Source organism: Ovis aries, chromosome 18, assembly GCF_016772045.2.
Source record: "Ovis aries strain OAR_USU_Benz2616 breed Rambouillet chromosome 18, ARS-UI_Ramb_v3.0, whole genome shotgun sequence".
NCBI lineage: Eukaryota > Metazoa > Chordata > Mammalia > Artiodactyla > Bovidae > Ovis > Ovis aries.
In genome coordinates, this window is record NC_056071.1 from 2,266,369 (window position 1) to 2,288,978 (window position 22,610).

General features: G+C 48.4%; 1 protein-coding gene and 1 non-coding gene across 4 annotated transcripts in view; one reads left to right on the forward strand and one right to left on the reverse strand.

Annotated features, from left to right (window-relative positions):
• The window catches only part of ATP10A (ATPase phospholipid transporting 10A (putative)), a 180,870-nt gene extending 158,661 nt beyond the window's left edge, over nucleotides 1–22,209 (reverse strand). For all 3 annotated transcript variants that reach the window (XM_042235015.2, XM_027956993.3, XM_015101852.4), the window contains exon 1: nucleotides 21,691–22,209. In XM_042235015.2, coding sequence (XP_042090949.1) covers nucleotides 21,691–22,139 — 449 coding nt within the window. In that variant the 5' untranslated portion in view covers nucleotides 22,140–22,209. The remainder of the gene's footprint in view (nucleotides 1–21,690) is intronic.
• Nucleotides 2,548–2,650, forward strand: LOC114109289 (U6 spliceosomal RNA). The gene has a single exon (XR_003585962.1). It is a non-coding gene; the product is annotated as a U6 spliceosomal RNA (small nuclear RNA).
• Nucleotides 22,210–22,610: the final 401 nt, after the last annotated feature.

Below are 22,610 nucleotides of genomic sequence, written 5' to 3' on the forward strand. Positions count from 1 at the left end.
TGCTAAGCCCGTCCCCAGAGGAGGAGGCTGCGGGTCCACAGCGCTGGTGGCTTCGCTGCAGGAGCGGGGCCCGCACGCCTGCCCGGTCCTCACACGTCGCCCTGCGGGGCGGTCAGGCCTGGACAGGGAGCCCCGCCCGCAATAAGAGTCCGGGGAGTAGGGGGCGTGGTGAGCGGATGGTGGGCTGTGCCAGCAAACTCACTGCGTGATTGTGAAGCCCCCCTGAAAGAGGCTGCTTTTAACCTTCTTTAACTAATAAGTAACTTCTCACTTTACCTACCTCTCCACAGTTTTTAGAAACATAAGTGTTTTTTAAAAACAGAACAGCTTATTTTCCTTTTTGATTACCTAAGAAATTAATATATCCCTTTGAAAATAGGACATCATAAAAACAAATGTATTAGGGATGTGGATGGGTAGAAAAATATCTCTTAAGCTTCATTACCCTTATCAGGACCCTCAGTTTAGACCCTAAAAATTCTATCGTAGTTTAACTTGAAGTTGGAGTTTATTAATCCTCCTTTTTGTAGAGGGTCCAGCTGGCTAGAGGTGGGATGTACAGAAACTGAGATTTCTTTTATCTCAAGGTCATTTTCACTGAATGGAAAATTCTCTCCATATTTGAAAGCATTCAAGTTGTAATGTTACGACACGCGACCGAGGGGAAATAGTAAACATGATGTCAGTGTGTGCGGCAAAGGCGTTTTTGGTCCCTGTGTGCTCTGCGTCATTTGTCTCTCACATTTTAGTGCCTCCATTTTATCTGAGTGGTAGGAAAGTCAGGTGTCACCCTTGCGGTGGGCTTTATCATAGTTTGGCAGAGGGAGTGACATTGTTGTTTTAGACAAATGCTTCAAAACCGTGCTTTAAGGCCCAAGGATGGAGGAGATAAGTGAAAAGGAGACTCCAGCCCTTTCTGATACTGTCCCTTGAGTGCTTGTGAGTTTAGAGTTTCTGGTATCAACTAGAAAAGGCATCCAGAAATCGCTTCTGGAATTCGTGGGTCTGGGGTAGGAGCTGTGGCCTTGATGTGGCTGACTCTGAGAGCTCAGACCTGGGAGTGTCATGTGGGGGGCCCGGCACCTATCTTTGTTTGGGAGGTGAGCTCTTCTTGAACATCCTCGAAGGGCCTTTTCTACTGTGGATGCCAGCATGGGATCTGAGTAGCTGGGGACCTGTGGGGTCAGGGCTTAGGGAAGCACGCTCAAAGAAGCGATCTTCACTCACAGCTGCCTAAAAGAGCTGATGTGCACGAACATGTGCGTGTGCACAGGTGCACGCTTGTGTGTATTTGTTGTCATAGGCGCGAGAAGGGCCTGCTGACGTCACAGGCCTTGAGTGGGCCCAGCCCACTCACCGAATCTCCCATTCAGTGAAAACGACCTTGAGATAAAAGAAATCTCAGTTTCTCTGTACATCCCATCTCTAGCCAGCTGGACCCTCTACAAAAAGGAGGATTAATAAACTCCAACTCCACGTTAAATTATGATAGAACTTTTAGGGTCTAAACTGGGGGTCCTGATAAGGGTAATGAAGCTTAAGAGATATTTTTCTACCCATCCACATCCCTAATACATTTGTTTTTATGATGTCCTATTTTCAAAGGGATATATTAATTTCTTAGGTAATCAAAAAGGAAAATAAGCTGTTCTGTTTTTAAAAAACACTTATGTTTCTAAAAACTGTGGAGAGGTAGGTAAAGTGAGAAGTTACTTATTAGTTAAAGAAGGTTAAAAGCAGCCTCTTTCAGGGGGACTTCACAATCACGCAGTGAGTTTGCTGGCACAGCCCACCATCCGCTCACCACGCCCCCTACTCCCCGGACTCTTATTGCGGGCGGGGCTCCCTGTCCAGGCCTGACCGCCCCGCAGGGCGACGTGTGAGGACCGGGCAGGCGTGCGGGCCCCGCTCCTGCAGCGAAGCCACCAGTGCTGTGGACCCGCAGCCTCCTCCTCTGGGGACGGGCTTAGCCCATCTGTAAAACAAGACACAGAACTGCGCAGGGATGGTGTGACGGCCTCTCGGACACAGGTCAATCTTAGCTCCTCCCTGTCTTCAGCGAGATTGCAGGTCTACTGGGCTCTCCCCGCCTTCCTCCAGGCACCAGTCACTACAAGCCTCTCATCTGACCAAAAGGGACACAGTCCAGAATAAGGGCCCCTTTAAAGGGGCAAAAGTGACCCAGGAGAAAGCCCCCAATGCAGGGAAGTGGGGGACCTCCATGTGATGGAGTGGGACTCAGCGAGCAAGACCTTGGCCGGTGATTCTCAGGAGCTGTACGATGCCCGGTTTCTGACCTCAGGGAACCATTGTAAACAGGTAGGATACTGAACACCAGTAGAGAGAAGCGGAGTGAGACGGGTGGCAAAGGCTGCTAGGCCCACTCAAGCCTGTGAAGTCAGCAGGCCCTTCTCGCGCCGACGGCAGACGGCGCCCAGCGAAGCAGCAACAGTGACCTGCACTGCAGAGCCAGCCCTCAGCTGTGCAGGGCAGCAGGCAGAGCCCCCTGCAGCAGAGAGGGTTCTCGAGCTCAAAGATAAAAGGCAGGCTCTCACCTCAGCACATATACTAAAACTGGGATGACCAGAGGAGATCAGCATGGCCCCTGCACAAGGATGACATGCAACTCTGTGAAGCATTCCATTTCTTTTAATTTAAAAAAAAAAAAAGATAAAGGGTATGATGATATCCAGGCGACAGAAGCAAGAGGAAACACTGGACCCAGGACAAGCTGGCAGCAGCACCCCAAGCCTGCGGGTGCGCTGTGGGCAGACAAGTGTGCTGTGGACACGTGGGTCAGGCTCCTGGAGACCCGGTTGTGAGAGCACCACCTGAAGGTCAGGGGCTGAAGCGGTCTCCTTAGCTCACAGGAGCACCCAAAACCTAATGGGAAAAAGGCCTGCAGCTCATGCTACCCTGACTGCACCACACTGAATACATGAAAACAACCACGGGAAACCGGGGCATCCAAATGAAATCCATGCAAACTGCCCCCGTGAAAGTCAAGCACGAGATGCTCAAGCACATCCTTATACAGCCATGTTTACAGCAGCATTACTCCCCAAAACCTAAAGGTAGCAGCAACCCAATCAGCTGAATGAAAGAACACCATGGGGCCTATACATAGCCCCTCAATATCACTCAGCCTCTGAAAGCAAGGGTGTTCTGATATGTGCCACAATGTGGATGAATCCTGAAGACATTACGCCAAAGTGAAATAAGCCAGACACAAAGGACAAACACTGTATGATTTCAGTCATGAGAGGTCAAAGAGACAGAAAGTAGACTGGTGGGCTACAAGGGCTGCAGGAGGCAGGAATGAGCTATTGTTTAATGAGGAGAATTTCCGCTTGGGAAGACAAAGAATTTCTGCAGGTAGTAACGACGGTCGCACAACAATGTGAATGTAATCAAGGCCACTGAACTGTACACTTAGAAACGGTTAAAACGATAAATGTCGTATGTATTTCATCACAATAAAAGCGCTTTTTAAAGATAAAGCACAGAAAAGAGAACACTGGAGGGCAGGTGGCTGGTGCCCGAGCAGCATGGCTCAGATGGCCCAGTGTCACCTGGCAAGCCGTCTGCGCCCCAGGAAGTGGATGAGACCAGACACCCAGCATCTCGTGGGCCACAACCTCCACAGACCCCACAGCATTCACGGATGGACTGTCCTTCTGTGGGGCCTGAGGCTCTCTGAAGCTCCCTCAATGGCCCTCGATAAATGTGAGAAATCCCAAGAATGAACTGGACTGCGCATCTGAACGCATGTGATACTCTCAAGTGAACTAAGACAGACAGGAAGCCACATGAGGAAACTCCAGGCAGCGCTCATGCACAAAAGCACACCGTCACTGGGGGCAAAGAATACCACAGTTTCTATTGTGATTGCTCTTTACCTTACTACTATATATCCATTCCTCTATGTATTCATGCATTGCATTGCCTGTCTATGATTTTTACATTAATAAGTTTACCTTCCGTACACACAGACAAGTGTTTGCTACTTATAAGGGTGTGAGATCAAAAATGTTTGGAGATTACTGCTCAAATGAACCAGTTACACTAAAAAGAATGTCCATTACAACACTCAAACTTTTCTAAAAAAGCATACATGCTCTTGGTCATTAACGCTTGGTAAATTCTGGGCCCTGGCATATGTCAGGATAACTCTCTGGTTTCCGACACTTTCTCAAAAACCTGAAATAATTAAACAACTGCAGCCTGATCCATACCCTACACAAGATGAAGGTGGCGCTGGACGCTCATATAGGGTAGCACGTCACCAGCACACGGTAGGTAGCCCTTGGTAGCGCCACCTGGGATCCAGGGCCATCTGTCCCACCCCCTCTGAGCCAAGGCCTCCCCCTCGGGGCTACCATTTCCTCAGAGTGTCATTGAAGAATTTACCAGTACTGCACTGCCAGGGCTGGCTGGCAACTTCCCACACAAATTCATAAAAATCTCTGAAAAGTATACAGTGCTAGAGACATGTGTAATGTCTTATCACTAAATATTTCAACTGAAAAAATAAGTAAATACGTATTTTCCATTCTACCATGTCTTCATGCCACACTCAGCAAATGTGGAATTCTCAGATATTCTCAGTGATTCAAATGGCTACAGATGTTTTTACCTGAAACTAGATAAATCAACAGCAAGACACAAAAGGCTGTGGTTCAAGAACCTGGTGTTTGCCAGATCCTCTTGTCCACAGAAATGCATTCATTTCCTGTGGCTGCTGTGACAAATCACCAGGACTCAGTGGCCTAAATCAACACCAGAGTGTTATCTTACAGTTCTAGAGGTCAGGAGTCTGACCTGGGTCTTAGGGGACAAAACCAAAGTCTTGGGAGGGCTGTGCTCCAGCAGGAGGGCGAGGCAGGCACAGTGCCTTTGCGTTTCCAGCCCCCTGAGGCCAACTACCTCTTCAAGCCGGGGCTCCCCCCTCCATCGTCAAAGCGAACAGCAGCAAGTTGGGTCCCTCAAACACTGCAGCTCCCTGCCCTCTCCTTCTACAGTACCTTTAAGGAGTGGTGATGAGACTAAGGGCTCACCCTAATAATCAGAAAGACTCTCCGCATCCTAAGGTTAGCCAGTTCACAACCTTAATTACATCTGCAACCTACCTTCATTCTCTTGCACCATGTAGCCTAGATTCTGGGGATCAGGATGTATGCATCTCTAGGGGGCTGTTATTCTACCAACAGGCATTTATTGTGAAGATACTCGGGTATCCTGAGGAGTAGTCCACTCGTCAGATCAGAGACGCTGAGGCCCCATCACCGCAGCACTGCAAGGACGGAGAGGCCTGGCTTCCGCCCAACCTGCCCCGAGAGCAGGGCAGAGCACGTGCAGGGAGGCAGGGCACAGAGCAGGGGCCCCTGCTGCACGGGTGAAGAGCAGCAGCAGGGAGTGCTCCCCATGCCCTGCAGAAAAGGGCCAGGGTGGGGACAGGGCCGGGGTTGGGGCTACAAGTGCAGACCGGTAGCCTCCACACAGGGGCCAGCGCTGCAGCTCAGCACACTGGTGCACGTAATGTTGGGACTCACCAAGAGGTTCCAAGAGGCGAGACCATGGGAGAGGTGGGGACCGAGCAGGAGTAAGGATTTAAGGAGAAGTCAAGCGCACATGACAAGGAAGTTAAAGGGGGCCAGAGACAGTGGCTGCAAGGAGACAGGCTTTAAGGCAGGGTCACTGCTATTCAGGTGTGGAGGCCAGTGGGCCAGGAGACACTGCCAGTGAAAAAGGACTTTATCTCTCACAGTTCCCAAGAGGAGGAGCCGTGGGGAAAGCACTGGGGAAGTCAAGAGGCAGAAGAGCGAGGGGGAAACACGGGCAAGAGCCTTCACTGTGGTTTCCGTGGGAAGGGCAGAGCCAGGCAGGGTAACCAAGCTCCAGAACAACATCACTGGCTCTGGGGCGTAGGTCCCCAGCCGTCTGCTACCAGGCTGGTGGCCCTGAGCACGGCATCCTGATAACAGGGTGTGCAGAGGGACTCCTTGGTGGTCCAGTGGCTAAGAATCCACCTTGCAATGCAAGGGATGCGGGTTTGATGCCTCGTCAGGGAACTAAGATCCCAAATGTCGTGGAGCAGCTAAAGCCGCATGCCTTGATCAGAGCGTCGGTGCACCGCCAGGAAAGGTCCCAGACACCAGGCAACCGAGACCCTGCGGGCCAGAGTCAAATAAATCAATGGTTATTCTTAAAAAGGGCGTGGGCTCTGGACTGTTACTTTGCATACGAAACACACACTCACAGGCCAGTCTCTCGCTCTAGGAACTGGCTGGTCCAGAGGAGTCATCGCCCTCACAGGGTGCAAGGCACCAATGTCAAGGCTTCTGCATACGACGGTCAATAAAGAGACAAGGATAGCAAAGGCCGGAAAAAGGAGGGATGTCACCGCCTGCAGTGACTGGGATCAGAGCCAAGAATGGCACTCGGGGCGCCCCCCTGCCCGCAGCACTGTGCAGGAGCTCCCGTGAAGGCACAGAGGAATCGATGAGGCAGAGGGGACAGTCAGGCCAGAAGCAGGGCACCCCAGGGAGTGTGCACAGAAGCAGAGGACCGTCTTACAGCAGAGCCCAGGCTCGGCCAGGGTGAAGGGCCAGAGCGTGGGCGCGGGGCGGCCTGCAGAGACAGCAACACAGCAGCCAGACCAACGGAGTGAGCCAGACTGTCCACCCCACTTACAGCAACAGTTTTTCTTTCTTTAAAAAAAAAAAAAAAAAAAAAAAACTCTAAGTGGAAAATGTTACTATGCCAGGGAATGGTCCACACATCTGATCTGACTAAAATGTATCACAGCAAAATATAGACAGAAAATAAAAGAATGATAACTGCAGTATGAAAGGTGAGGGCCCAGGTAATCACCAATTAGTCATGAGAAGCAAGACATATCTACTAAACTACCATGCCGTTTAATACAAGTACTCTTTCAGAAAGTAGACACACGCCATGGGCACCCTGAGGCTGTCAAATGAAGAGAGAACAAACCGCTTGGACGCGTTTGCAGATGGCCTCTTTGCTCAGAAAGACGAAAGCTGAGAGCATCCCTAAAGGACACTGCCTCCGTCCTGGCTAACTCTCCGCCTGCTATGTCTCTGCCTCAGATTCACTTCGAGCTTTCTGAGTAACAGGTTTCCTGAGCCACCGGGCCTGAAGACAACTAGGTCAGAGAGAGTGGATGGATTCTATGACTGAAATGAAAATGACTTCCCACTTGGCCGAGGGTGAGGGGCGAGGCCCGTCTGAGTATCTGCCCAGTGCTGGAAGAACAGCGGGACTGGGAAGCGGCCACGCCTTCTGCACGCCGGGACACCCTCCTCTGCCCGCTCACTGTCTGGATGGGACCCTGCCTCTTGGCACCACCCAAAGGAGGCTGGCAGGACAGGAAGGCTGGGCAGCTCAGGACAGATCCGTGGGCGTGTGCCGTGCCCTGTCTCCATCTGCAACTGACTGACGCCACCAAGAGTCCCAAGACAAAGGAGAGAACTTGGAACCCAAACTAAACTCTCCTGAACTTGCTTTTCTCTAGCTGTCAGAGAAACACACAAAAACACAGGGTGGGACAGAAAAGGCCTGAAAAGTGCCTGCTGACAGCTGGAGCTTCCTCCCATTTCATTCAGCTCTCATGTACTGGAGTCCTTTGGGGACAGAAGTTGCCATCAGAAAAGCACTGATAAGGCAAAGAAGAAACACAGGCAGGGAGATGGGGGGTGGGGTGCTCAGGGACCCAGAGGGCTTTGGGAGGGGCAGACTTTGAAGACTCAGCCCACCTTCCTGTCTTAGAATACCCTGGCGCCTTTCTAGGAAAGTCAGTTTCTGAAACAGGGAAACCTAATGCAGAAGAAAAATCAAGGCAGATCCTGAGCTAACTGAATGTTCCTATCCTTCTAAGCTCTGGGATGTCAGAAAGGGTCATAAAGTCCTCTTCTTCCCGCAAGCATGTCATTGGAGAAAGCCACACTGGCTGCTCAAGACTTGTTCTCCTTTGGAAAACCCAGGACCTACTGTAATTGTTGCTGTTTTGTTTTGTCTTTTATTTAAGGGTTGATAAGCAAAAATGAGAAATTCAAAGACATCACCAAATAGGTCAACAAATTTAATTCATTTGATGTCTTTAAAATTTTAAAAAAGGGTTTGTTACTACATCCAAAAGACTTATATACTGCCTTTGAATTATTAATCTGAACAAATAATGCCTTAACATCACCATGTCCCTATAGGGCCTCTTCAATGAACTGCATTTCCAAGAAGATAGCTGAGCCACCAGGAGCATCCCAAAACTACCAGGAATCCATGGGGTCGCAAAGAATCGGACATGACTGAGCAACTGAACTGAACTGATGAAGTTAGCAATAGGAGTCTGCAAGCTACTTTCAGTATTTGAATATGCTTTCAAAAATCGGTCCATTTACTGAGGATAAAACTACACAGACTAAATGAGGAAGGTGTTTGTTTTGACTAAAAGTATATCTACTTCAGTGTAAAATATCATTAAGAAAAATTGTTAAAAGAATGTATACATGTATATGAAACTGAATACAACATGGTAAATCAACTATACTTCAATTAAAAACAAAAAAGAGAATTTTGACCAAAAGATCTTACCAACAATGACCATCAGTAGCAGTTGTAACAACCATAACACTCAAAGAGAAAGTCACTCAGTCCTGTCCGACTCTTTGCAACCCCATGGACTATACAGTCCATGCAATTCTCCAGGCCAGAATACTGGAGTGGGAAGCCTTTCTCTTCTCCAGGGGATCTTCCCAACCCAGAGATCGAACCCAGGTCTCCCACACTGCAGGCAGATTCTTCACCACTGAGCCAGCAGGGAAGCCCCAACTGTAATGCTGAGCTGCAGCTAACCGTGTCAAATGCTGGCCCGCCTGTCCAGCCTTGGCTCTGCCTTTTCGTGCAGTGTCTCACTTACTCCCCACCGCAGACCAGCAGCCACTGTCTGCCCTCTTGTTTAAAGCAGGAGACTGAGCCAGAGAGAGATGCACCTGCCCAGCATTTTACTGCTAGAGAGGGAATCACCTCATTGAGGGGGCTTCAGTTGCCTCTGATTGAATTTAAATGGGCAAAGGAATTTATTACTACCTAATGAAAATAGTTTTCTGGGCAAAGTACTTCAACATACATTATCCCCAATGGAAGAATAACCAGAGGGTATATTGGGGGGCAAAGCATACTAACTGTGCCCTGGGAAAATCCGAAATAAGTAAACATAGAAAGCCAAGCTAAGTGTATTCTAAAAAACCAAAGACCAAAATAGCTTCTCCATTTTCCTGTAAAGTCTCAGTGCACTATATATAGCAAGGTAAGTCTTGTGCAAATCAAGACTTTGGGCTCCCTCCTTATGGAAATTCAGCAAGAAGCTGGACCACCCCACTGTGAAGGGAGGGACTCTGGCAGACACACAGGTCCCCTGAATCTTCCCAAGTCAAGGAATCCGGAAATGTGAATAGGTTTTATCTTTAAAATGTCCCCTAGGGCTTCCCTGGTTCAGTTCAGTTCAGTTCAGTTCAGTCACTCAGTCGTGTCCGACTCTTTGCAACCCCATGAATTGCAGCACGCCAGGCCTCCCTGTCTGTCACCAACTCCTAGAGTTCACTCAAACTCACATCCATCGAGTCAGTGATGCCATCCAGCCATCTCATCCTCTGTTGTCCCCTTCTCCTGTCCCTAATCCCTCCCAGCATCAGAATCTTTTCCAATGAGTCAACTCTTCCCATGAGATGGACAAAGTACTGGAGTTTCACCCTCAGCATCACTCCTTCCAAAGAACACCCAGGACTGATCTCCTTTAGAATGGACTGGCTGGATTTCCTTGCAGTCCAAGGGACTCTCAAGAGTCTTCTCTAACACCATAGTTCAAAAGCATCAATTCTTCGGCACTCAGCTTTCTTCACAGTCCAACTCTCACATCCATACATGACCACAGGAAAACCAGAGCCTTGACTAGATGGACCTTTGTTGGCAAAGTAATGTCTCTGCTTTTGAATATGCTATCTAGGTTGGTCATAACTTTCCTTTCAAGGAGTAAGCGTCTTTTAATTTCATGGCTACAATCACCATCTGCAGTGATTTTGGAGCCCAGAAAAATAAAGTCTGACACTGTTTCCACTGTTTCCCCATCGATTTCCCATGAAGTGATGGGACAAGATGCCATGATCTTAGTTTTCTGAGTGCTGAACTTTAAGCCAACTTTTTCACTCTTCTCTTTCACTTTCATCAAGAGGCTTTTTTAGTTCCTCTTCAGTTTCTGCCATACAAGTGGTGTCATCTGCATATCTGAGGTTATTGATATTTCTCCTGGCAATCTTGATTCCAGCTTGTGCTTCTTCCAGTCCAGCTTTTCTCATGATGTACTCTGCACATAAGCTGAATAAGCAGGGTGACAATATACAGCCTTGACGTACTCCTTTTCCTATTTGAAACCAGTCTGGCTAAGAATCCACCTGCCAATGCAGGAGACACAGGTTCAATCCCTGATCCAGGAAGATCGTACAACCACAGAGCAACGAAGCCCATGCGCCATAACCACCGAGCCTGTGCTCTAAAACCCAGGAGCCACAGCTGCTGAAGCCCACATGCCTCACAGCCTACGCCCTGCACCAAAGAGAAGCCACGGTAAGAAGCCCACACTCTGCAACTAACATGTAGCCCTGGCTCTCCATAACTGGAGAAAAGCCGTGAAAGCAGTGAAGACCCAGCAGAGCCAAAAGTAAAACAAAGAAAGAAAATCATTTTTACAAATGTCTTCCGAAAGTGCTTTTCAATGGGCCTGACTGGTCTTGAGGACAGGGTGGTTCTTAGTGGTGTTGACAATCCAGAGGCAAGGGCAGCACATGCCATACGCCATGCTGGCCCAGGAACACCAAGTCCTAGGAAGACTGGCAGTCATTGTGATAATGGAATACTTGCAAACACATCCCACAGATGAGACACCTGACTCCTTCCAGAAAGGATGAAAACTAGGATAATCACAAAATGAAAGACCTTCAGATGAGGATCCAGCCAGGCCACAGCACAACAAAACAGAACAGACATATTGGGCATCTAAAGCCACTCAGTTCAGCTCAGCCGCTCAGTCGTGTCTGACTCTTTGCAACCCCGTGGACTGCAATACACCATGCCTCCCTGTCCACCAACAACTCCTGGAGCTTAATCGAACTCATGTCCACTGAGTTAGTGGTGCCATCAAATCATCTCATCCTCTGCTATCCCCTTCCCCTTCCACCCTCAATCATTCCCAGCATCAGGGTCTTTTCAAATGAGTCAGTTCTTCTCATCAGGTGGCCAAAGTATTGGAGTTTCAGCTTCAGCATCAGTCCTTCCAATGAATATTCAGGACTGATTTCCTTTAGGATGGACTGGTTGGATCACCTTGCTGTCCAGGGGACTCTCAAGAGTCTTCTCCAACACAACAGTTCAAAAGCATCAATTCTTCGGTGATCGGCTTTCTTCACAGTTCAGCTCTCACACCCATACTGAAAGCTACCAAAGAATTCTATTAAAAATAATAGGACCACGAATCAAATTTTAAAATGGAGGAAAAAATACCTGAATAGACATTTTCTCAAAGATATACAAATAACAATAGATACATGAAAAATTGCTTGACATCACTAATCATCAGGGAAATGCAAAGCAAAACCACTATGAGATTATCACCTCACACCTGTTAGAATGGCTATTATCAAAAAAATAACAAAGAGTGATAACAAATGGTGAGGATGAAGACAAAAAGTAAACTTTGTACAATGTGCTAGGAGTGTAAATTGGTGCAGCCACTCTGGAAAACAGTATGGAAATTCCTCAAAAAATTAATGACAGAACTACCACACAAGCTAACAATTCCATTTCAGGGAATATTAACAAAGGAAATGAAAACACTATGTCAAAGAAACTTCTGCACCTTATGCTCATACCCCTACCTTGATGCTTTTGAACTGTGGTGCTGTAGAAGATTCTTGTGAGTCCCTTGGACTGCAAGGAGACCAAACCTGTCAATCCTAAAAGAAATCAACCCTAAATATTCATTGGAAGGATTGATGCTTAAGGCGAAGCTGACTCATTGGAAAAGACCGTGATGCGGAGAAAGACTGAAGGCAGGAGAAGAAGGGGATGACAGAAGAGGAGGGATAGTTGGATGGCATCACCAACTCAATGGATATGAGTTTGAGCAAGGACAGTGAAACCTGGGGTGCTACAGGTCATCAAGTTGCAAAGAGTAGGACATGATTGAGCGACTCAACAACAACAACAACAACAAATGTTCACAGCACCATTATTTACAATCACCAAAATACGGAAATAACCTATGTCCACTGACCAATGAATGGACAAAGAAGAAGTGGTACATATACACAATGGAATACTACTCAGGCATAAAAATATGAAATCCTGCCATTTGCAATAACAAAAATGGACCATGAGGGTATTATGCTAAATGAAATATCAGACAAAGAAATACAAATACTGTATGAACTCACATGTGGAATCTGAAAAAAAAAAAAAAAAATCTCATAGTAAGAGAGATCAGATTAGTGGTTACCAGAGGTGTGGGTGGGAGAAATGGATTAAGGTGATCGAAGTTTCCAGTTATGAGAAAAATAAGTACTGGGAATAGAGTGCTAACATGAGGACTACAGTTAGCACTGCTGTAAGGCATACTTGAAAGCTGCTCAGAGAGTAAATTCTAAGAGTTCTCAACAAAGGAAAAAAAAATTCTTTTTTGCTTTTTTTTGTATCTATATGAGATGATGGATGCGGTCACAAAGAATAGGACACAGCTGAGCAAGTGAAATGAACTGAACTGAGATGATGGATAGTAACTAAACTTGTTATGGTAATTATTTCACAATATATGTAAATCAAATTATGCTACACACCTTAAACTTACACAGTGCTGTATTTCAACTACATCTCAATAAACTGGAAAAAAATAACAAGTCCTCTTTGGATGGAGAAGTGTGGTTTAAGACTGAGCTTGTAGATAGAAGAAAGAACTACAATCCTGCAGACTCCAGAACAAAAACCACAATCAGAGACAGTTAAACAAAACAAAAAGGCAGATGATTATGTTCCAAATGAAGAAACCAGACAAAACCCCCCCCCCAAAAAAAAACAAACTAATAAAGTAGAGCCAGGAAATCTTCCAGAAAAAGAATTCAGTATAATGATAGTGAAAATGATCCAGGATCTCAGAAAAAGAATGGAGAAGATATAAGAAATGTTTACCCAAGACCTGGAAGAACTAAAGAACAAACAGAGATGAGCAATACACTAAAGGAATCAGTGACAGATCTACTGAGGCAGAAGAATGCATAAATGACCTGGAGGGCAGAATGGTGGAAATCACTGCCACAGAATAGAATATAGAAAAAAGAATGGAAAGAAATGAAAACAGCCTAAGAGACCTCTGGACAACATTAAAAGCACAACATTCACATTATAGGGGTCCCAGAAGGAGGGGAGAGAGAGAAAGGACCTGAGAAAATATTTGAAGAGATAATAGCTGAAAACTTCCCAAACATGGGAAAAGAAATAGTCAACCAAGTCCAGGAAGCACAGAGAGTCCCAGGCAGGATAAACCCAAGGAGGAACACACCGAGACACATACTAATCAAACTGACAAAAATTAAAGACAAAGATAAAATATTAAAAGCAACAAGGGAAAAATGACAAATAACATACAAGGGAACTCCCATCAGGCTATCAAGCTCATTTCTCAACAGAAAACTCTATAAGCCAGAGTTTCTCAACAGAAACTCTACAGGCCAGAAGGGTTTATTTAAAATGATGAAAGGGAAGAAACTACAACCAAGAATACTCTACCCAGCAAGGCTCTCATTCAGATTTGATGGAGAAATCAAAGCTTTCCTGACTAGCAGAAGTTAAGAGAATTCAGCACCACCAAACCAGCTTTACAACAAATGCTAAAGGAACTTCGCTAGGCAGGAACAAAAGGGAAGGAAAAGACCTGCACAAAATAAGCCCAAAACAATTAAGAAAATGGTAATAGGATCATACATATCAATAATTACTTTAAAATGGATTAAGTGCATCAACCAAAAAACACAGATTGGCTGGCTGGACGAAAACACGTGCCTGTGTGCACTTCCGCTTACCACATCGCTCTGCTTGACCCCTCCTCCAAACTGTATGTTATTATTTCATATTGTTAAGTTAATCATATTCCCATCATAGCTTGCAATTGTAATTATCTTCTACTTTTTCTCTGGCTATTAATTGTGAAAACTGATAAATATCTTTTACTATTGTGATTATGTAACTGTTACTCACATAATACCATTTTATCATGATTGGTCAACAGAAATATAATAGAACTGCATACCATCAAAACTAGGATCTAACAGAAAAACCTGTAATCTGTTTTTAAAATCCAGATGCATATCAGAATTATCTTGAAGTTTTTTGAAACATACAAATGCTCACGTATTGCTTTTTTCTCCACAGCTCCAGATGTTTCCAGTGAGCAGTCATGCTTAAAAACAACTAGACTATATGATGACCTTCTACTTTTATCTAGCTTGTTTTACTTTTCATATTTCATATTCAGTGCTCTTATTCATTTAGTTCATGTTCTGATTTCTCCATCTCCTTTTTTTTTTGATGTTCTTTCTCAAGACTTTATCAAGTGTAGTAGAAAAGCTTTTCTATACATATAAAAGTGTGTATAATATATATATTTTACAAAACATACGGATCTTCGCCTAACTAAAAAAATTACGACATTTTGATTCCACTTGTTTGACTTAGTATGAATAGAATGCTAGATTTCTTATTAAAAAATAGATATGCAAGAAGCAACAAAGGTTTACCGTATAGCATAGGGAACTATAGTCAATATTTTGATGGAAAATAATTTCAAAAATAACATATGTATGTTTGTATAACGAAATTATCGTGTTGTGCACCCAAAACATTTTAAGTCAGCTATCAGTTCAGTTCAGTTCAGTCACTCAGTCGTGTCCGACTCTTTGCAACCCCATGAGTCGTAGCACACCAGGCCTCCCTATCCATCACCAACTCCCAGAGTTCACTCAGACTCACATCCATCCAGTCGGTGATGCCATCCAGCCATCTCATCCTCTGTTGTCCCCTTCTCCTCCTGCCCCAAATCCCTCCCAGCATCAGAGTCTTTTCCAATGAATCAACTCTTCTCATGAGGTGGCCAAAGTACTAGAGTTTCAGCTTTAGCATCATTCCTTCCAAAGAAATCCCAGGGCTGATCTCCTTCAGAATGGATTGGTTGGATATCCCTGCAGTCCAAGGGACTCTCAAGAGTCTTCTCCAACACCACAGTTCAAAAGCATCAATTCTTTGGCACTCAGCCTTCTTCACAGTCCAACTCTCACATCCATACATGACCACAGGAAAAACCATAGCCTTGACTAGATGGACCTTAATTGGCAAAGTAATGTCTCTGCTTTTGAATATGCTATTTAGGTTGGTCATAACTTTTCTTCCAAGGAGTAAGCGTCTTTTAATTTCTTCAATAAAATATATTTTTTAATTAAATAGCTTTTTGCTGATGTTAATTTCTTAGTTTTGACCACAGTAACACAGCTAAGTGAAACATTAAAATAAGAGGAATGTTGGTTAAGGATATACTACTTTTGCAACTTGTCTATAAAGTCTGAAAGTATTTCAAAATGAAAAGTTTATAAACATTTTAAAAAGCCAATTAATTCCCAATGGAAGATGTGAGTGATCCAAATCAAACATCTCTCTCTATGAGCTATACCACTGGGAAACCAGATAGTAGATGAAGGGAAGTATCTTTTTATGAAAGTATTATAAATAATATTTAATAAATGAAAGAATTAGGCCCACCATCATTTCATAACCTCCAGCAAATTAATGGAGGTAGTCAATGATCGCCATGGCTGCTGACATCACAAAAAGATGGACCAAGGAACGCTATGTCCCTTAAGAGGGAAGTGCACCACCTCTAGGTGCAGTTTCGATCGCTCCTCCTCAAAAATCAAAACTGATGAAGCTCTGGTAAAGCATCAAGACCCACCTACCCCCTCACAAGAATTACAGTGGAAAGGAATGTGTTACCTGACCCACAGAAATCAGCAATATTCAAGCTACGGGAAGCCCTCCAGGGTAAATAACGCAGGTTGCAAGGGGAAGAAGAGCGAGAGAAAGGGAATTACTAGGAAATTACAAGTAAAGGAGATCTCAGCGACAGATCAGCCAATTGCAATGAGACCTGATTCAAACACACAAATTGAAAAAAAGAAATATGGCATTTATGAGACAGGGCTGGTGCATGGGGATGACCCAGAGAGATGTTATGGGGAGGGAGGTGGGAGGGGGGTTCATGTTTGGGAACGCACGTAAGAATTAAAGATTTTAAAATTTAAAAAATAAAAAACTAAAAAAATAAAATTAAAAAATTAAAAAAATAAACTTTAAGCGTAAAAAATAAAAAAATGAATACAGGTTTGGTATTTAATAATATTAAGGAATTAAAATTAATTCTTTAGGTGTGATAGTTTAGGGGTTTTTTTTTAAGTTCTAGTTTTTCTAAAAATAAATGCTGAAATATTACAGAAGAAATGTCCTGAAGTCTGGAATGTGCTTCAGTATAAAAGGGGAAAGGGAGTGAGTGGGATACAGAGAAACAGTGCTGTCATGAGGTGCTAACTATTAAACTAGGTGATGGAGACACAAAGGTTCCTATCTATGTACTGTTCTATATCTGCACGAATGGAATGCAAATGGAAACAATAACAAAAAAAATTGGGGAAGTCACCAATATGTGGAAATTAAAACACTCCTAAATAAAATGAATCAAAGAAGAAACCATCAGGGAAATTAGAAAATACTGTGAGATGAATTAAATTGTAAAGTTTTTTTCTTTTCAAATGACGCATACTGCTCTTGGGGGTGGAGATGGTGAGCACAAGAAAACTATGAACTGAGAGTCAGAGCAGGATGAGCCTGGACTCAGGCTATGGCTCTGCCATCTCCCAGCAGGCAGCCCTAAGGCAGCTATCAAGCCCTGAAGCTCAGTTTCCTCACCTGTGAAACGAAGGTACGAAAACAGGACATCAGGAGGTTATGGTGGAACTGCACACTAAAGCAGTTGGCTCACATTAACAAGTATAAAAAGGACCTTCCCTTGAACAGGACTATCTCCAGAGGGCAAACAAGTTTCTAGGGAAAGAATGGTTCTTTTTCTATAATTGGACCCCATTTATGATAAAAAAGTATCCAAAGAAAAATTATTTCCAAAAACCACGTGAATGGCAATGTCCAAATATTCCTCAAGAGTTCCCCCACCTAGCACACCAGACAGATGTCCCTGCGTCAAGAAGACTTATGTAGTTCTGGTGCATCCCTGTCCCCCGGGGCCTTGTACTGGTCTGGTATACCCGCTTCTTCAAATATTTCATTCCAAATAAGACAAAGGTGCTGTGCTTCCCAGGGGCAAAACGTTTCTGCTGTAGGTGAGGAAGAAGCTGGACTCTCCAGGAAAGGGAGGAAAGGAAGTTCAAGACAAGATAAATGGACAGAAACAATGGGGGAACTCTGTCGGGTCCCTTTCAGGATCTTCTGACAAAAGAAGCCGCGAAGCCCAGGGTAAGCAGGCTGAACAGGTGCCCCTGGTGAGCTGAGAAAGTCAAGTGAGAGTCAAAGGAAAGGGACGGGAAAACAGTTAAATTCCAAGAGAAGCATGAGGGCATGCCCTGACTGTTTTCCCAAAAGATGACGGCAAGACACCAAAGGGCCAGAGCCCCAGAAGCTCAAAACCTTCAGGGAAAAGTCACCACGGGCTAATTCAGGTAGAAATGCTGCTGCTGCCGTCATCCTGGAGGCAGACACTGGAAGGTACCCAGGTTTGAGTCATCACAAAGCAGAGAGAAGCAAAAGGGAAAACATTACCCAAGAACGCAGGTAGGGCTGGGCGGAAGGTGGGGGCCACAGGACAAGGTGCCGGCTCCTCCAGGTCCACAGGATTGGGGCGTGAGGGGTGCGTGGACCTGGGCCAGGACCCACTGACACGCTAGAAACAGGCTGCAGGCGAGGCAGGGGCGCGTGCAGAGTCTGGGCCAGGCAGGGCCTCGTCCGCCTGGGACCCCCACCTCAGCCTGCACCCCGCTGAGGCTCACTCGGTTCCAGCGGCAGGGGTGAGGTTTGCTCCTTTTAACCAGCAACCCCCTCGCTCTGAGGCTGAACAGGTGGGTAAGCCCTGGAACCCTGGGCTTCCACTCATCCCCTCTCTCGGGCAAATGCCCTCTCAGGAGCATTTCTTCTCCAGTGTCCCCTGACCCCTCCTCTGATCACAGGCTCTGCCTTCCCTCCACGAGAACCCCCACATCCCCCCCCGGCCCCTCCTCTGATCACAGGCTCTGCCTTCCCTCCACTAGAACCCCTGCCCTCCTCCTGGCTGGCTCTTCGCCCTGTCCCTGTCCCCCACCCCCCGTCAGCCCCACCAGCCTTGCGCCCCGCGGTCACTTGCTGCCCCCTTCCCCAGCCCCAGGGGCACCAGGCCTGTCCCCGCGGGAGGCTCACTCAGGTCTGGAGGCTAAAGCTCGGTCCAAGCCCTACAGCAGGAGAAATCTGAGGCCACGTCCGGAGGGAAGGGGGATGGGACTGTAACCCTCTTCTTTCCACCTGTGCCCAGAAGGAGATGGCTTCACCAGCCAGCCGTCACCCTCACAGGAAGGTCTGTGTGATCAAAAAGGACTTCAGTGCCTGCCCCATCCCACGCCGCCTGGTCTTCTCGGGGCTGGGGCCACAGGCAGGACCGGAGCCCCAAGCACCAGCCTCTGTGCTCTCATTCTACTGCGGTGGCTCAGGAGGGTTTTCCCAAACACAGCCTGAGATCCAGATGATGCCATGGGCTCAGGCCACGGAGACAGAGGACCTCTGCGCAAGTCTGTGTGTGCAAACCCAGGTCACCAGTTCTCCCACCTCCAGAGGCTCAGCAGCTCAGGATCGGGGAGTGGTATGGGAGGACCCAGGAACCCACACTTCCAGGAAGCCTGACGCAGGAAGGGCTCTGTAATGGGGACACGTGTGTGCTCAGTCATTTCCGACTCTCTGTAAGCCTTTGGACTGTAGCCCTCCAGGCTGCTCTCTCCATGGGATTGTCCAGGCAAGAATACTGGAGTAGGTTCCCACTCCCTTCTCCAGAGCATCTTCCCAGTTGGGGGACTGAACCCATGTCTCCTGCATAGCAGGTGTTTTCTTTACCACTGAACCATCAAGGAAGACCCTGATATGGGGACATACCACATAAATAATGGTACAAGTAACTAATTCACTGCACACTGCAGTCAGGACACATGGGGCATCCCAGATAAGCCACTGTCCAGAGACAGTAGCACGCCTCTCCAACTCAAGTCTGCTCTCGCTGCACAGACACCATTTACAGAAGGCCCACTCCATGTCCACCAAAGCAATGACATCGCACAGGACAGATCCCAGCTGCGCACCGCATTGGGTCCCTGTCCCCGTGGCTACCAAAGACCCTGAACAAACTCCAGCCTGACGGTGGGGAGGACAGGGAGGTTCAGACATAAAATGACTCACAACTGAAAACTGCCATCCCAGACTTTGGGGCCTGAAGGAGTTTCTCCCGCAGACGGCCTCCTCTCTGCGCACAGCTGACACAGTCTCACACCCACAGAACCTTCCCAGGAAGGAGGCCCTTTCTCTCCCCAGAAAGCATTCAAGGAATTTAACTTGGGAGCTGGGAGGCGCTGGGGCCTGAAAGTACCATTGTCCCAGAGGCCTCCCCAGCACCCCCACCAAGGACATTTTGAGAACCCAGGTCAGGGAAAGAGAACGTGAACAGGCAGGTCCAGAGGGAAGGGGAAGGGTTCTGAATTCCAGGAAGCCCTTCGAGGTCACGGAGACCAGAGATCGCTCTGGGATTCCACTAGGAGGGGAATGCAGGGGATCATGGGCATGTTGGGGGTGACAGTAGTTATAAGGGTCAATTGACTTTGTCAGCTGAAAATAAATGGTTTCCGGAGGCCTAAGTATTTCTGGCTACAGGAGTGGCAGCTGAGGAAGAACAGGAAGTGGTACACGTGTAAAGACAGAACCTGGGGCCCCACCGGGTCTCGCGGAGTATACCGCGGCACACAGAGCACACAGCAGGCTGGCACTGAGGGCCTCTGGGTTAGGGTGCCCCCGCCCTCCTCAGCTGCAGGGGGAACAGGAGCCAGGAAATCCCACGGCCCTGCCCATCGCATCACACCTGCTGACTCGCCAACGGGCACCCCCGACAGCAAGCAGGCAGCATCACTCAAACCTGGGCCATGACAGAAGTAACACCTCTGTGCCCATTTAATACTCAGACCCCCAGGCCCAGACCCAGATGAGTCAGGCAGATGTGTTTGGATGGAGCCTGAGAATTGTTGGTTTGTTCAGTTTTTTAATTCCCACTATTAAATTGTTATTTTTAATAAGCTTCTCAGGCGATCCTTATATAACTTTAAAAAACATAAGCACCAGAATACTGTAAAAAGCTATGAAGTTGGGAAGACCTGGGTCAAACTTTAGTAGCACTATATAGAAATGTGTGGACTTGGGCAAGTTACTTCTCTGAACTTCCCGGTCACTCATTTGTAAAACAAGGGTAATTTGTAAAACAACAATCAATGTTGCCCGGAGGGTCAGAGTTACTCAAAGGCATTCTTCAAAGCTAACCTAAAAGGCAGGAATAACCGGGAGAGTACAAAGGGCTTCCTGGAGGCTGACCAAGCCTAACAGCCTTCACCTCCGAGGTCCGGACCAGCCCGGACACAGAGGCTGAGGAAAGGGAGCAGCACGGAAACAGTGGCTCAGCTCTGGACAGGGAGCGAGGTCATCTGTCTTCCGGACGGGTGTGGCCGTGAGGTGGACTCTAACACCAGACACAGCTCCGAGATGGGTCTGCAGTCAAGGCGCTCTCGGGGTTTGAGAGTGTAGGGAGAGAAGAGACTGCAGCGTCCCAGACAGGTCTCTCCTGAGGGTCCAAAACTTTAGGGAGGTGCAGGGAGAGAGAAGGAGCAGGAACCCAGAGAAGTACACTCCCTGGGTCTAACTGCGCACAAGACTCGAAAAGGTCTCAGTCTTGGAAACGGGTTAATTTTTTAAAACTATGCAGTCAGCTCCGTGGGATGGCACCCGGCTGGGTGGCCGGCTCCCAGCTCACAAAGGGAATGGACGCCGCTGCCCTTTTATCTGATGTGTGCCTGGCATGTCAGAACTTGGCAGTTTCATTCTGTTGTCCCAAGAGGAGATGTTATCTGAGACCGAGCTTTACATCATTCCTGTGTAGGTTGCTTAAGTCGTTCAACACTCTGGCCCTCGGAGCCTGGACAAGATTGGGGCTGGGACTTGAAGCTGGGGCGCCAGGGAATTTCCCTCCTTTTTACTAAGAAAGCAGGAGCCGCGAGGGAAGAGGACGCCCGGCGGCCGCGGGATGCCAGCCCGGGGATCGCTAGGCTCAGACGCGACGTCTGAGGGACACTCAGGGACTGCGGACCCCACGCCGGGACCTCTGCGAGGGCTTCCAGGTCTCCGCGCTCCGGGCCGCAGGGTCCCCGCGTGGGCCGCAGCCCCCCGAGGCTCGACCCTCCGCCCGCCCGGAGTGAATCGGCCGTCCTCGGTCTCCCGCCCCGCGCAGCGCGCTCGGCTCACCTGCTGAAGACGAGGCATCCCAGGTGGTTGATCTCGTGGTCGGAGCGGTGGCGGCTGTAGTCCTCCCACAGGTCCTTGAAGGCCGTCACAGCCAGGATGAAGAGCACGGGCGCCAGCGCCAGGCCGGGCTGGAAGGCGTTCACCGCGGGCACGAAGTTGAGCAGCGCGATGAACACGAAGTACACGTTGGCCAGACGGTGGAACTGCTCGAACAGGTTCTTGGGCAGGAAGGACAGCAGAGTGTACTTGGTGGTCTTGAGCCTGTTGTCCGCCAGGTGCTGGGCGCCCCCGCGCAGCCGGCGCCGCGGAGCGCCCTTGCCCGCCGGCTCCTCGGCGCCCGGCGGCGGCTGCAGGTTGGAGCGCACGGTGCGCATCCGGCCCTCCCGGCGCCGCCGCCGTCCCGGGGGCCCGGGCTCCTCGGCCGCCGCCGCCGCCGGCTCCCGCTCCATGGCCGCGTGTCGCCGCGCCCTGCTGCTCCGTCGCTCGCGCCCGCCCGCGCCAGCCTCCTAGGTGATCATCGCCGGCGGCCCGGGCGCGGCGGCGCGGGCTCCCCGCCTGCGGGACGCACGGGAGCGCGGTCAGCGGCCGCCCCGCCCCGCCCCGCCCGCCGCCCGGGCCCCGCGCCCTCGCGCCCGCCTCGGCCTTTCCGCCCGGACACTCCCGGCCCCGCCCCGCGCCCCGCCTGGGACCCCGCGGAGAGCGGGAAACCAAAAGCCGAGGCCGAGGGAGAAACTTCGGAGCGGCTTAGTTTCGTTTCCCGGAAGCATCAGTGCGGGCCCCGGACTCGGCAAGCGCCCCCGCCCCCAGAGGAGACGGGAGGCGGCGGGGTGTGGGAGGCACCGCGGCCCCCCGGGAGTGGGTCTGGGGGACCCGGCGGGCACCGCCTCCTGGAACCAGCTAGAATCACAAGGCACATGGGC